Source organism: Gymnoscopelus braueri (assembly GCF_963280865.1).
Source record: "Gymnoscopelus braueri genome assembly, chromosome: 10".
NCBI classification, from domain to species: domain Eukaryota; kingdom Metazoa; phylum Chordata; class Actinopteri; order Myctophiformes; family Myctophidae; genus Gymnoscopelus; species Gymnoscopelus braueri.
In genome coordinates this window covers 19,720,919-19,736,857 of record NC_137611.1, presented here as the reverse complement: position 1 = coordinate 19,736,857, position 15,939 = coordinate 19,720,919, and the positions used below count along the sequence as shown (strand labels likewise).

The window sequence follows — 15,939 nt, the reverse complement described above, 5'->3', positions numbered from 1 at the left end:
AGATAGAGAGGGAGACAGAGAGATTCATCTGTGTGTGTTTTAGACTCACGACTCAGGACACATCTCTAACTTTTGGGCTTGTACTGTTGCTGTTGCACTTCTCTTATAGCAGGTGTGAACAACTATGTGGCAACTCTTCATCTCTCTCTCTCCCCCCTCTCTCTGTCTCTCTCTCATTCACACGGGCCTCTCTCTCTCTCTGTTCTCATTTTGGCAGGTTCCTTTGCAGACCACAGGACGGTTATTGGCAGCCCCCGCTTCCTCATCAAGAGCACGAGAAGCAGAGCGAGAGTGAGCTTCCTGTGACGCCTCTCTCTGGTCAATTAATATAGTCTCATAGCTTCTCTACTGTGGACACTTCATACTAACTGGATGGAAAGAGACAAACACCCCTGCATCCTGGAGTGAACACTCTTCCGACAGACTTGATTCAGTCATTTCACTGTTGTTGAAGAGGAGCTATTCGCCCCAACTGGATCTGTTTACACGCAAAGACATATAAAGCCAGTGCAGTGGAATCATTGGCCCCGGAGATGCAATCATCATCGTAGAGTGTCTGTTCTTGTGTGTATCTGTGTGCTGTAAATTTAACCATGCTGCAGGAGACGGAACTCATCTTTGATTTTGCCAGTGATCATGTTAACAACATGTCACAGGTAATAAAACGAAGGCCTTTCACTGGCGTGGGTGAAAGGTTTTGAGTGAATGTGTGTGTGTGGAAGTATGTGCTCAGGTGCATTTTTGATTGATGCATTGAATCTAATGCAAAGGCTAAAATGTAATTTAAATTATTTATTATGTAAATGTATTATGTTATCCTATTTTGTGTATAGTTTCAAAGTACAGATTATTGATTTTTTTCATGATACCATATAGGTAAACCAAGCAAGAACCTATCATCAGTCTAAACCGTTTTAGACTGATGATAGGTTTTTGCTTGGTTTACCTATATGATCCTATAGATTACTATCGCTATGCATTTGAGGTATTACCTCGTGTTTTCCTTGCTTACTGTAAATCGCTCTGGATTAAGAGTGTCTGCTAAAATGCCTAAATTGCAAATTGGATCTGATTTGTTTTAATCCTGTTTCGTAGCTGGAGGGGCACCCCGCTTACCCGGCAGTTATTGTTGAACAGGTACCCGATACACACCTGCTCTCGTACTCTGGACTGACTTGTGAACAGTCCTACATACACGACCACCAGCATCTGCAGAGAGGTAAGCATTCATTGACCCATTAAGACCTGAGCTATTATATCGTCTGTGTCGGGTGGAAACCTCATATGTCCAAAACTGTGACTTTTCAGGATTCAAATTCAAAAATAGCAAAAGTATCAGATCCACTAGCTCTACCGCGCCACGTTTAGAGCTTGTGGATCTGCTAATTTTGATGCTTTTGTGTGACACTGTAGTATGATCAAGTAGGGCATTAATTTACGAAAAAAAAACACAGAAAGGTTTCTGCCCGACAACGGCGATATATAACAACAACTAAAATGACACAGAGGCGTTCCCAGCTTGAAAGGTAACAACGTGTAGGTGTAACAAAGGTCTAAATGGGTTAACAGAATTTGACACTCACTTTTACATTCTTTCTGACTGTGCCTGTCAGCATTTGACAGCTGAAGTTCACCCACTTATGGAAAGTTTCACTATCATCCATGTTAATTAAACTCAGCGAGTGTACAAATGGAACCAAATGGACCTGTAAGGGCCCATTTGTACACTCTCTGAGTTAAAGGGATATTTCACTTTAAACACTTATGGGGCCCTTTCAACGTACTCAGGCTTTTGTGTGGACCCCAAACAGTTTTTAATTGGCTTGATTCAGTATTTAATTAGTTGACATTAATTTGATCAGACCCCCCCCCCCCTCCTATATAAATACATTTTTACTTCAAACTCAATTTTAACCATGTTAGACTCGTTTAAAACACACATCCCTGGTTCTGTTGACAAATATTTTCCTTCTAATGCTTCTTTTCTTTTCCTTTTTTTAAAATGTTTTTTTTTTTTAACTAGAAAGTGTCAGGCCAATGTGAAAAGGGTGACATTTCTTCCTAGGCCTATTGGGAATGTGTGTGCAAAGTTCCACGGCAATCACACGCTGCGTTCATGATTTGAGGCATTTTCTTCAAAACGAGCCACTCGTGCAAACTTATAGCCAGTCAAGATGGAAAATGACATCACATCACTATAGAGATACTGTGTACCGATTTGCGTGATGTTTGGACAAAGTCTGACAGAAAATATCAAAAGATGTGTTTTACAAAAGTTGGCCTCCTGGTGGCGCTGTAAAAGGCAGATGTGAAAAATGCATGGCCCCTAGGGAGTGTGTGTGCAAAGTTTCAGACAGATTGGTCCTGTTATAGTTAAAAACGCGAATGGGGCCGTTATAGTGCCACCATGAGGCTGATTTGAAAGTTGGCATTTCATCCTCTGCCTAGTGGGAATGTGCACGCAAAATTTCACGGAAATTGCGCGCGGCGTTCATGATTTGAGGCATTTTGTTCAAAATTGACCAATCCTGCAAACTTTGGAAGGCAATGTTAGCCAATCAGGATGGAATATGAAAAATTGGACAGATCCGTCTTGATCACATGACTATAGCGACACTGTGTACCGATTTCCGTCATGTTCGAACAAAATCTGTAGGAGTAATATATTTAAAAAAATGTTTGGCAAAAATCTGCCTTCTGGTGGCACTATAACAGTCTGATCTGAAATATTCGAGGCAGAGGACCTGGCGGAGACAAAAAAATTAATTGAAAAAACACAGCCCCCTCATACATTAGAAGGACAATATCAGTCACCAGAAGCAGGAACTGTGTGTTGAATGAGTCCAACATGCATTAAAATGAAGTTTGAAGTTCATTGGGTTCATAGGAGGCGGTATGTCTGATAAAATGATGAAACAATTTTAAAACTGTGTGGGGTGGTGCACGCAAAAGCCAGAGCAGGCGTTAAAATGACACCAGGAGTGTTTTAGTGAAATAGGGAAATACCCCTTTAAAGGTGTAATCCTGAAGTTATTCAAATGAATCAAATGTTATTCTAACCCCAATCTTTATGGTAGAGTATATGAACACATTATAACTGGCACATCTGCAGTGGTTGGAGGTGGTCTCCCCACTCACACTCTTCCATTGAGAAATGTAGGCCCAGGTGTTGGGTAGTAGGCCTATAAGACATACTGGGTTACTGGCTGATAAGTACTGCTGCCTCGCCTGAAGGTCATAAACACAATATCTCCCCTGACCAAGCAATAATTCTAGCTTGAAGAGTATAGTAGAAGTCTGCTCTGCCATGCAGGAGACCTAGGTTAAAATCTCAGGTACAACATGTTTTTTCTTTTACGGCTTGCAGCTATAAATTAACACTTGGGATTTTTCAGTGTACAGCAGTGGTTCGGATCTACAGGCCCACAGCTTGTGAGCTTTAGATCCGCTATTTTCTAAAATATTTTTAAAACATTTTAACAACACAAATGTTGTACAACATGGCACAAAATATTTTCAAATGGGGGCCCGCAACCAAATACTTAATTTGGTTGTTCTTGGCATGAAAAAGTTTGAGAATCCCTGGTGTACAGGTTGACTCACAGTCAGTGATGGAAAGTAACTAAGTACATGTACTCAAGTACTGTACTTAAGTACAATGTGAGGTATCTTTACTTAATTACTTTACTGGAGTATTTCCAGTTTTCAATACTTACTTTTCTACTCCCCTTCTTAGAGGCAAATATTGTACTTTTTACTCTGCTACAATTATTTGAAAACTTTGGTTACTAGTTACTTTGAAAAACATGCATTAACCACTTTACTTGTAGTGCCTACGTATATTTTGATGCCAATACTTTTGTACTTTTACTCAAGTAAATTTTGAAAACTGGTACTTTTACTACAGAGTATTTCTACAGTGTGGTATTGCTACTTTACTTAAAGTAGGCTACACATTTTCTTGTACTTTTTCCACCACTGCTCACACTAGCGCCTTTGTTTTATGAGGCAGACCAGGTAGCCTATAGCAGGAGGACAGTGAGTTCAGAGCTAAAGCCATGTTTGGTGCTGGTGCGTGCGTGTGGATGAGATAGGGGTGCACGGTGCTCATGCGCAGTAAGAGCAACGTTGCCATGTCTGCTTAATATAAGCGACTTTGGGATGGTTTCTAAATTGTAGTTGCTTATTTGGGCTCGCTTCCTAATGTTGTTTAAACCAGTGGTTCTCAAACATTTTTCAAACGAAGGACCCCCAGACTAATATGTATTTGTCCACGCTCGCTCTGCTTTCAAGATTGTTTTGAAAATAGCAGATGTAGATTGGCTATTTTCCAATAGGTGGAAAGACTGGTGTGACGCGAGGTTATTTTCCAATGTAGTCGCTCCCTTTGGGCAGTGGTGGAAAGTAACTAAGTACATTTACTTAAGTACTGTACTTAAGTACAATTGAGGTATTTGTACTTTACTTGAGTATTTCCAATTTCCAATACTTTTACTTCTACTCCACTACATCTCAGAGGCAAATATTGTACTTTAACTCCACTACAATTATTTGAGAACATTAGTTACTAGTTACTTTTCAGATATAAATTATGATATTATGAAACATACATTAACCACTTTAGCCCTGTTTTATACCTAGGCTATTTGAAAATAGCCGATCTACAAGCTCACAACGCATCGCGAAGCGACGCGTTGTGAGCTTGTAGATCTGCTATTTTCAAACATTTTAGTACTTTTACTTTTGGTACTTTAAGTACATTTTGATGCCAATACTTTTGTACTTTTACTCAAGTAAATTTTGAATTCTGGACTTTTACTTGTAACAGAGAATTTTTATTTTGCAGTATTGGTACTTTTACTTAAGTAAAGAATTTGAGTACTTTTTCCACCACTGCCTTTGGGCTTGTTTCCATAGACCTAGTTGCTCATTTCGTTCGCAAAACCTGGCAACACTGAGTCAGAGCCGTCAGTCGCACATGATGAACCACCCTCCTCCTCAGAAACAGTCAGGAAGTAGAACATAACAACCTAACAGCAGCCATGCAGCAGTCCGTGTGAAAAAAAGTTAATGATTTCTAATGATCATGAAGATGTAGACAGATATCATGTCCACCACCACTATGGCTCGATACTCACCGGTGCAGGGCATTAAAAGTAAGTTCTGTTCTGTTGTTTCACGGCAGAGTTTAGGTGGAGCAGGAGGGGACTGTCTGAAGTTGTTTGGCAAACGTTAGCTCGAAAAAAGCGACAACACAGTTTTCTAACAAAACCACTTCGTCGAACTGATCACAAATGAATGGGGTGCAAAGACACTCTCTGGGGTATCTCTTTAAAAAGAGTAGTTTTCTTGTTGCTTTGTTTAATCGGGAATGCCGACGATGGTACAGTGGTGTTCACAATGTCACTGTGCCAAAGGTAAACAACTGCTGACTACAGATGTTGCTGTTTAGCAGAATATCATTAGCTGATATTGATGTTCTGTGTTTGTGTGCGTGCGTGCGCGCGTGTGTGGGGGGGAGGGGGGCCTTCAGACCCACGTCCCCATCAAATAAAATGCCCTCGGTTTGAACCTGATCCTCCTCCCCCCCTCCTCTCCTCTCCCCCTCCTCTCCTCTCCCCCTCCTCTCCTCTCCTCCACCTGTTGCAGCAGGGACCAGGGTTGATTTGCTTGTCTCTTTTCTCCTGTCTGGCCTGTGTGTAGTGGAACCATGTGAGAGTGGAGAAGAGGAGACCATGGAAACACTGGTTGCTGCGGACTCACTGCTCGACATGGACTCCCCCGACACCCTCCTCTCCCTGGAACAACAGCACTACTGTTAGTCTGTCCGAGTGATTATCTCTCCTCTCTATATATGCTGTACAATGTAGCCTAAAGATAAAAAATGTGCTAATATTTCATTTCAAACGATTAGAGCACAGGCTACACACACACACACACACACACACGCACACTTAACCACTTTAACCCTCCCTTTGGCCTCCCTATTTTGGGCATGTGTCATCATCGTTTCGAAAATAGCCAATCTCTGTGCTTTGTGAGCTTTTAGGGAAAAAAGGACCCCCCCCCAAAAAAAACACAAAAAAAGGATTTCACCCACTTCTTTTTACACCTGTACAACTGTGATGAAGTTGAATCTGATTCTTCTGATTCTGTAGATCAGCGATTTTCGAAATCATTTTATTTTTTCTTGATTTCAAGACATTTTCTTGATTTCTTTTAAAAATAGGGCTTAAGTTGCAAGAACAGTATTCACTCACACACATGGCCTCTACGGGTTTTTTCTTGTGAAGGACATGCAACTGATTGTGCTGTGCTATCTTCTAGACATACTGGTTACAGTGTGCTGCTCACTAATTACATTTGCTTATGGCTCCCTCCTCTTCTAGCTCAGATGTTTTTATCGTCACTGGGCAATGTCATCAGTACTCCTGTTACCCAGGTGACCGTGTCCGCTGAGGGATTTGTGGGAGCTGTTGACCAGTCCCAGTGGCACATGTTGCCAAAGGAGACTGTCGGGCTGCAACAAACCAAAAAGAAAGGTCAGTTATTTCTTGGCTTGATGGTGAACAGTTTGAAAACTATAATGATTTTATTTCATGTAAATGACATGCTCGCTCTTTGTCTGTTCAGGAAAGAAATCTCGACATCGGAGGGCGGAATCACCGACCCCTGACATAATTGTGAGGAAGGGCAGATACAACAAAGGTATACTATAAGATCAGCTCAACTTTATTCATCCTCTGGTGGAAATTGTGTTTAAAGTATCCTGTGAAGTAAAGCTGCATATTACAACTGTACCTGACATGAGTAGATAGAACAACATTGTATCCCCATGAAGATAAAGCTGCAAAGTCTGCCATAATAGTCCAGCTAGTCATATGGAATCATCTTGGAAACAAATGCAGATGCTTCCAGACAGGTGTGCCGCCGTGTGATACAATTAAGCAATTAACATCCTTCCATGCTTTGAGGCATGCATAAAAGCTTGTTGTTGATTTTGACAGCAAATTTTGATTTAGTTTTAGTCCTAGTCTTTTGAATAAAATTCCATTTAGTTTTAGTCATATTTTAGTCATCTGAAATGTTTTGAGTTTTTGTCTATCATAAGATTATAGTCGACTAAATCTACAGTTGATTTAGTCGACTAAAATGTATTTTGGCGGGCCTTGATGATTTTACACTTGGTTGCATGCTGAAAATAGCCGATCTACAAACCCGCAGCGCGGCGTGTTGTGAGCTTGTAGATCTGCTATTTTCAGAGGGCAACACCCAAGCGAAACAAACGACTTGTCGTTTAGTTCTACTGGATCTCTTCTCCAGTAGACCTTCCCTGACATTTTAGTCTAGTTTTTATTTGTTGATGAAATTGTCAATATATTTAGTCATAGTTTTAGTAATCGTAGCTTAGTTTGTATTTAGTTTTTTTTCGTTTCCGTCAGGGAAAAATGGAGTCGACAAACATTTTTCGCCATAGTTTGTCGACAAAAAAACACTTAACCTTGATTTTGGATCAAAATACAAGAGAAAAAGATCTACGTGACTATGAAAGCGTTATTGTGGTGCGCATGGATTAAACTTCTCAGTCGCCACGACTGATGTCAGTCATTTGTATTCCATAGATGCCAGCATCTCAAGCTCTCAATGCGTCTGCGTCACATTGAGAGCTATTGAGAGCTTGTAGATAGGCTATTATTATTATTATTTTTTTGTCTGTGATTTCTTCACCTGGTTGGCAGTATGTAGAACAGCAGGAACAATATTACTAGGGTGTCATAACTTTACATATTGTGTTAATTGTCTAGGAAACGGAGCTAGTCTGGGGGGCTCCTTTCACAAATTGCATAATAGGACTCGGCCATACACCTTTTTTCAGTCGTGAGCAGGCCTAGAATTTCGTCATTTTAGGGACAAGGCCACTTGGCATTTGGTGTTGTCCATTTTTTTAAGGGCACAAAGGCCAAATGCCAGCGCAGGAAGGCCATCAAATAAAACAGGATTTTAGTCCATTGAAAGAATTAATTTCATTTAAGGGTTAAGGATGATTTTTAATTTAATATGTTGACTATTTGCATTGAAATAAATAAATTATGGTATTTACGATCTGATCCATGCTCAGCCCTGCACCAATCAAAGTCACTGGATTGGTTTAAAGATGGGGACTCAGGGGAGTTAAGAATGCAGAATCTCAACAAGAGACACTGGTGTCTACATGACAAGAAAGAGACACTGGTGTCTACATATTGACAAGAAAGAGAAAGTGGTACAGTCAGCTGGGGCATTAAGGCCACTGTGGCCTCAGGGCATGCCATTTCTTTGAAGGGCACAAGGCCAAACTGAGGGTCAACGGTGGCCATGGCCTTCATTGTCTCCCTATTCCTGCCCTTTAATCCATCAAAGTTCTTTTCAACTTTCCCTCACGGTACTTGTCCACTATCAGTCTCATGCCGGTATTTAGCCATAGATGACTAAGACCACTAAGACTGCTCAACTGGCTAGTGTTTCAGTTACAACAGTGACTAAACTAAAGTGACTTCTGCATTTTTTTTTATATGAGAAAGATAAGTCAGAAATTGTGGCCAAATGCTTGCATTCGATGCTTGTGCATTAGTTCGATATGTAAGGAAAAACAGAAGAGCAACTCTTCCTCATTTGACTGAAAATATCAATGCAGAACGTGGTCAGAAAGAACAGTCCATTGACAACTATATAGAGGATCATGTAATAGTAGGGTTGCAGTGCATGATCCCCTCATTACAAAGACAAATTCGCATTTGAGAGATCAGTGGTGCAAAAACCACAGGCACAGTCTACAGAGATGTGGAAAAAAGATGCTCAAATGAGTTAACCTTCTCCACATTCTCCCTAAGTGGGCGAGTGCATGGTATATGCCTAAATGATGTGAATCATATGCTATGGGCGTTAGAATGGTGTTCCATCCCTCCAGTTGAAAATATCTTTACGAAAGTTTAAATAGAAAGTATGACTTACGATTACAGAATTTGTTCTCTTTAGGAGGAAACACGCTGTTCCTGTGGCAGTTCCTGATGGAGTTACTGCAAGATCCAAAGTCCTGCCCTCGATACATCAAATGGACCAACCCCCACACGGGCATCTTTAAGCTGGTGAACTCGAAGGCAGTGGCCAGACTATGGGGCAAACACAAGAACAAGCCTGACATGAACTACGAGACCATGGGCAGAGCACTTAGGTTAGACCAATGAATGCTTATGCTAGCTAGCATATCATTATAGTAAATATAACATTGGAGGCTTTCTTAGCATGCTCAGAAGTGATGTGTTCACTAACATACGGTTGCTATAGTCGTACCTGCAACTTAGTCTCTTGTGATAATACTAAGGCGTAATGTTCTATATGGCTATGGTCATTAGAATGACAGATAATTCAATGCCTTTAATGACACAGCTGACTGTTTGGCAGTATGATGTATAGGTGTTTAGTTAAGCTCCACTTAGTCAGACCTTTATCCACTACACTTTGTTTAAGCACTGTGCCAGCGCAGGAGAAAGGTCCGGTGGAATCTATTATCCAGTTCAGGGAGAGGAATTAAATGTCTTGGGTTGTTTGTATTTCTGGAAACCATTCACAATTGTACACTGGGCCATTCAAAATAGTGAGCGGGGGAGTGTTATTGTGGAGCCCATACAGTATGCATGGGGGTCTGTCCCCTGATATGGCAGAGTGTGACAGCCAAATTGTCACAAGAGATAACTCGATCCAAATATATCCATGATGTGGGTAGCTTGTTAGCATTAGCTAGACGGCTGTTTGCATTGTTACTGTTGTGGTGGTATTTAAAATGTGTTGCACAGAAAGAAAAAGCGGGGTTGTGCTGACAGATTATGTTCGAGACAATAGCAACAATCAAGTGTTCAGTTTGTGTTTGTTAATCCTGCTCATCTGTGTACAAATGCTGTAGGTATTACTACCAGAGAGGGATCCTAAACAAGGTGGAGGGCCAGAGGCTGGTCTACCAGTTCACCTCACTTCCCCAAAACATGATCTACATCACAGACGGAGACGGGATCAAAGAGGAAAACAACGACCATGGCGATTACAGTGGCGGCGAGGAGGACATGAGTGACAACCCCGAGGACAGCTCTTGTTCAAGCGGCCAGTCGCTGGACGACGCAGACCCTTGCCAAACGGAGAAGAAGACCTCCTCCGGCTTGGCCAACCAGCGGATCAGGACGAAGCCGCGGCCCCAGGCCCAGCGGGGCACTGTCCTGAGGCCTGCAGTGAACAGCCTCATCCAGCAGCAGCACCTGCCCATCGTGTCTGCGGAGATGCTGCGGACACTCCAGAACCTGCAGAGGGTCCAGTCGCTGCAGCCTGCGGGCCACGCCTCCGTCTTCAAGACGGCCCAGTTGCTGGGGAGCCTGTGCGAGCGGCAAGGCGCCGCAGAGGTGGCTGTGGACTGTAAGAGAGGGGCAGGGAGGCCCACTGCGCCCACCATCAAAGTTGAAGAGGAGACGTACTCGGGACAGACCACGACCCACCTGGGGGACCTACAGCTAATGCCCTTCACCAGCTCTGACCAATAGAACTGATACCCCACATGCAAACCCACACAGACTCAGGACCAATCACAGAGAAAGAGGAAGCCGCACCTTGTTGTCATGACAATCTCAGCAGACTGAGGCCCAAATGTATGAAGTGTCCCTCCCTAGTAGGAGAACTGATCTAGGATCCGATTTTTCCCACTTTTTTTTTCTCTTTTCTTTTTATAGATCTTCATGACTAAGACGGTGACGGGAACCTTTGTTAGTAATCCTAGATTGGCACTTCCTCTTCGGGATGTCCGGAACAGAACGCAGGCTCTCGCAGCATTCTAATTTTCCCTCTTAATGAGAATTTAATAGCCTTGGAGCTTTGTGTGTGCACACAGGGATGCCTTATGACATTATTATTTCAAGCTCTGCATCGTTTTCTGTAATTGTCATTAGGGCTGGGCGATATGGACAAAATCAAATATCACAATATTTTTGACCAAATGCCACTATCGATATTGTGATGATAATATTGTATTGTGACAATAAAATTATTGTCTTTTTTTTGTCATGATTTTTCAAAAATAACACAAATCGCAGATCTACAACCTCACGACATGTTGTGAGCTTGTCGATGAGCTATTTTTTTGATAGAGTAAAATAGGGTTTAAGTGATTAAGACCAGGAAAAGACAACACTTTATATTACGATATGCAAAATCCCAGACAGTATCTAGTTTTCAGATCACAATATTAATACATGGATATGTTGCCCAGCCCTAACTGTCGTCTACCCTACCAAAGACAGTAATGCACTGGAATGTACGGCCACTCTGCAGAGACTCGTCACACTTTCTTCTTGCACTTACGCTCCGCTGTAATGGAGCTAATTTCCTAAACAATACACTGTTTTTTTTTTCTTCTCTTCCTCAGTCTCTAGCTCTCTCTTTCATTCCTCTACCTTAAAAAGAGCTTTGCACTAATGTTTACTCATGCTGTTGCCTTTCAAAGTGCCTCAATGTCTCAGCTCATTGTGATCCAACTGTCCCTGTTTAAGTTTGTATGTTTTTTGTTTGTAAATGTATGGTTATTGAGGGAACAACATTCCATATTATAAAATATATTATATAAATCTATTCCTATGTTGAGTACGTAGGCGAAACCAAGGGTTCGTTGTCATATTGAATTCAGATGAAGGCGCTGTTGTTTATGTGCGTACATACAGTATGTCAGATGTACCTAAAGTGGATGCAGATTCACTCTTATAGTTGACAATCAATTTTGAGAAATTCTCATAGCATTTCAGTTAGCTACAGTGCCTTTTTGAAAAATGTAATTGCTGGTCTTTGTGAAACACACTGTTTAGTTGTAACTGTTATGGATGCTTGTTTAGTCCTGTAAAGTCTTGTTCTGTGTGTATAATCTATTGTATATTATATACATTTATGAAAATGTTTGACTTTGTGCCTTGCTGCCATTTTATTCCTCAGGATTGTAATACTTAATTTTGATGCACAAACTTTGTTTCACCTTCTGAACTTAAGTCGTCTATGCAAGGAGTGAAATGGTTGGCCCTATGATGAAATTGAGGTCGGCTGTTTTCCCTTACGGTGAAATTGGCTAGAATATACTTAAAACGGTTCCTCCCCTCTGTGTTATCTTATGCAAAAACTGTGCCTCACTTCATTTCCAAATAAAGCATTTTCTTGCTTTGCTTTATCGTCGAGGTCTGATATTTTTGTCACATGAATGTGTTTTTTGGAACTTGGGAGCAGAGATAGCGAAGTTGTTCCATTTCTGTCGGTATTTCATTTCTGTCGTGCAATTCATGACATGTTGAAAAGAAAATGTTGAAATACTATATTCACAAAATAAAAGTTTTAATTTTGTCAAATGCTGAGTCTTTGGTATTTGTACCACTAGTGGTGTGTGAGTCATGATTGAAATTAATTTTACCACAGTGAATACACGTTTGTTTGATTATTTTGAATTAAATAATAAATGTAATAATGGCAATGCAGGTATCATTTTTGACAAAAGTGTATATTGGATTGATTTTCTTTTCAGGCAAAGGGTTTGTAAAGAACTTGTTATTGTCGACATCCACAAAGGTATAATTTTCAACATCACAATATTATAAACATTAACCTTAATTCTCTAGAGAGAAGTTACAATCACCCTTACAGGTCCATTTGGTTCCATTTTGTACACTATGTAGATAAATGAATAGGATTTTACTGTGTGGTGCATCACTCCTACATCACTTCTATAGTAATGCATCACTCATCCTAGTTAGTTATCTCACCCAGTACAAAACTCCTGCAGCCTACATCACTTTAGTAATCACTCCTCGTACTGATGCATCAGTTCTCCATGAAGTACATCAGTGGTTCTCAAAGTGGGGTCCGGGCGGGGACCTCCAGGGGTCCTTGAGGGGTTTCCAGCCCAATATAGCATCACAATCTGTTTAACCCCATATACATACAAACCCTATATGAAATTAGCCGAGCTATAAGCTCACAACGCGCCACGATGCGACCTATTGTGAGAAAAAAGTAAAGAATCTGGAATATTTTTGAAACATTTTAACAACACAAATCTATTAGGGGGACAAATCTATTAGGGGGAACCCTGGCAAAAGGTCCTTGACATTGTGACTTCTGCTACTACACTACTCCTCCAGGTCGCTAGATGGCAGCGTTGCAATGGCTGGTCTGTGTTGACAGGCCCTTGTTGCTGTGTGTGAATGGGTCAGTGTTGCCATGTCCGCTTATTATAAGCGACTTTGGACTTAATTCTCTGTAAAGTTGCTTGAAGTTGGGTTTTTTTGGGCTTGTTTCTACAGTGTACTTGCTTATTTAGGCTTGTTTCCAAATGTTAAAATTATTATTTAAACAAATATTTTCATGAAAATGTTTTGTGCCAACCAGGGAGCATTTGTGTTGTTAGAATGTTTTTTTTAAAAAATCCAAACATTCCACATTTTATTGTAAGTTTTTGAAAATAGCAGATCTACAAGCTTGAGCTTGTAGATGGTCCGGGTACTAAAGTATAATTCGGGTCCTGCATATACTTTAGTACCCGGACGGTAGATCTGCTATTTTCAAATAGCCAATGTTGGTTGAAAGTGCTCATGTGGCCAATTAAGTTGCTTCTTTTGGGCTTGTTTTCATAGACCTGGTTGCTTGTTTCTCTCGCAAATTCTGGCAACACTGGTGTGGGTCACCGGGGGGTTTGGGTTTGTTGTCACGTTTCGCTTTCGGTCTCTTCTCGTCTAGAACTTTCTGCCTCGCAAAACGTGAATAATATAATTAAACAGTAACACAAACAACACATGGCGACCGAACGGTAGGTCGCACACATTGTCACAGAGTAAAAACATACCATTTCCATGTTGTCTGTCTGATATTGAGGAGAATTAACGGTGGGTTCTCATCATTTCAGCAGTAGTTTCCTCGACAGCTTCATTGATGAGGATCCACACAGAGCCCTGGAGGTAAACACTAAGGTTATAACGTTTCACAAACCACCTATAATGTGTATTCGTTTTAAACATTGGTGGTGGGATCGATGCAGTACTTTGCAATGTCTGCTGTGGCTGATGTTTACAACGTTATCATCATCATCACTGATGTCGACACCATGTTGTTGCTAGCTGGCTACGTTAGCACAGGTTAGCATCATTCCTCCAGTGATGGTTGTGTTTTTATGCTGAGAGCATAAGCAACGTTTAGGGGAAATAGAGAGGGAGAGAAACAGACATTATGTTTAAATGTCCCGTCAGTGGTGTAAAGTAACTAAGTAAGTACAGATTTACTCAAGTGCTGTACTTAAGTACAATTTAGAGGTATCTATTTTACTTAAAGGTAGTGTAAGTGATATATCTATATATATTTGTTTTGTTTTGTTAAAAAGGTTTATAAGTACTATATTCTGATAGTAATCATTGCTACAGTGCGTTTGTTCGGTCACAGGGGTCTCTCCAGCTCTTTAGTAAACAGAATATTGTACATTTTCAGGTAGGTGACAACATTTAAGCCAATCAGGAGAGAGCACTGAAAATGCATTTTCTGTTTAGTAAAGAGCTGGAGAGACATGGGAGACTCCTTTTACTGAACAAACACTGTATAGCAATGAGTACTATCAGAATATAGAGCTATATAACACTTAATTTAACCAAAGTAAATCACTTACCCTACCTTTAACTAGCTCCATAAAGAACCTCTCACTCCGCTATACAGCGGAGTGAGAGGTTATTTATGGAGCTAACCTTTAACTGGAGTATTTCCAGTTTTCAGTACTTACTTCTACTCCACTACATCTCAGAGGCAAATATTGTACTTTTACTCCACTACAATTATATTACATTTTCAGTCACTGGTTACTTAACTTTGTACTTTGATTATTATTTCAAAACATACATTAACCACTTCAGCACTATTATACTTGGGCTATTTGAATACTTTTTATACATTTGAAAACTTGTGAAATGGGACATTCTGCATAATGAGTACTTTCTACTTTTGATACTTTAAGTACATTTCGATACCAATACTTTTGTACTTTTACTCAAGTAAATTTTGAATTACGGACTTTAACTTGTAACAGAGTATTTCTACATTGCAATGTCCCGTGAAACCTGGGACTATCCACCTTAAATCAGGAGGAGAGGGTTAAATCATTTACATTCTTCTATAGTTTAGCTCAATGTTGATGTCATTAACCTACACTACACCTTCCTGTCTGCTTAGAATGTAAATATTTACACCGATGGCTTGGTAAATGCTCACACATTATTTAAAATATCCTTAGGTTTTAGGCTGTCCAGGGCATCATAAGAACATCAGTAAGCTTATAAGCTAGGTTTCTGTTATCAGAAAATAAGATGAAACTAATGTATTTCTTATCTGCCACTGCCCAGATTGGCCACTGACTCTGCCTTAATTGGCTCCAGTAGTCCATTTATTAAAGGCATAGTATGCAACTTTGTTTGTTTACATAACAAAACAATACAATAAATAAATAAACACCCATCATTTCCCTCTATAACAGCAGTTATCAGCCACTGGGTGTGGTGCTGTTTACCTGGCAGAAACACGCACTGGCTGTATTTTTGGTGGTGGTGTTTTTATTTCACTGTTTGTTTTGGTTGCCCAAAAACATCCCTGTCCACCAAAACAAACAGTGAAAACACCAAACAGCGATAGGACAGTGTGTTTCTGTAGGTAAACACCACCACACTACTCCAGTGGCTGATAACTGCTGGTAAAGAGGGACATGATTGGTAAAAAGGACTTTAATAATAACCTATAAAATGTGGATAAAATGGGACAGGACACTGTAAATTCAACCCCATTCCAAACCTTACTTTATATTCATAGTTATAACATGACATAAATAATCTCATACAGTAAATGTATAGATTTGCT

At 40.5% G+C, this 15,939-nt stretch overlaps 2 protein-coding genes across 5 annotated transcripts in view; both read left to right on the top strand.

Moving 5' to 3' along the window:
• The window catches only part of LOC308094336 (ETS-related transcription factor Elf-1-like), a 20,497-nt gene extending 8,091 nt beyond the window's left edge, over window positions 1-12,406 (top strand). The window contains exons 1-8 of one of the 3 annotated variants that reach the window (XM_080440926.1): window positions 1-112; window positions 218-656; window positions 1,096-1,219; window positions 5,704-5,817; window positions 6,390-6,542; window positions 6,634-6,708; window positions 9,016-9,211; window positions 9,941-12,406. The exon at window positions 1-112 is cut by the window's left edge and continues 48 nt beyond it. In XM_080440926.1, the coding sequence (XP_080297052.1) occupies window positions 594-656; window positions 1,096-1,219; window positions 5,704-5,817; window positions 6,390-6,542; window positions 6,634-6,708; window positions 9,016-9,211; window positions 9,941-10,565 (1,350 nt within the window). In that variant the 5' untranslated portion in view covers window positions 1-112; window positions 218-593 and the 3' untranslated portion in view covers window positions 10,566-12,406. Of the gene's footprint in view, window positions 113-217; window positions 657-1,095; window positions 1,220-4,942; window positions 5,157-5,703; window positions 5,818-6,389; window positions 6,543-6,633; window positions 6,709-9,015; window positions 9,212-9,940 lie in introns of those variants that run through there. The other 2 variants (XM_080440925.1, XM_080440927.1) reach the window with 2 other exon arrangements.
• Window positions 12,407-13,736: 1,330 nt separating this feature from the next.
• The window catches only part of sugt1 (SGT1 homolog, MIS12 kinetochore complex assembly cochaperone), a 35,090-nt gene continuing 32,887 nt past the window's right edge, over window positions 13,737-15,939 (top strand). The window contains exons 1-2 of one of the 2 annotated variants that reach the window (XM_080440686.1): window positions 13,737-13,858; window positions 13,958-14,006. In XM_080440686.1, the coding sequence (XP_080296812.1) occupies window positions 13,845-13,858; window positions 13,958-14,006 (63 nt within the window). In that variant the 5' untranslated portion in view covers window positions 13,737-13,844. Of the gene's footprint in view, window positions 13,859-13,954; window positions 14,007-15,939 lie in introns of both variants that reach the window. The other variant, XM_080440685.1, reaches the window with a different exon arrangement.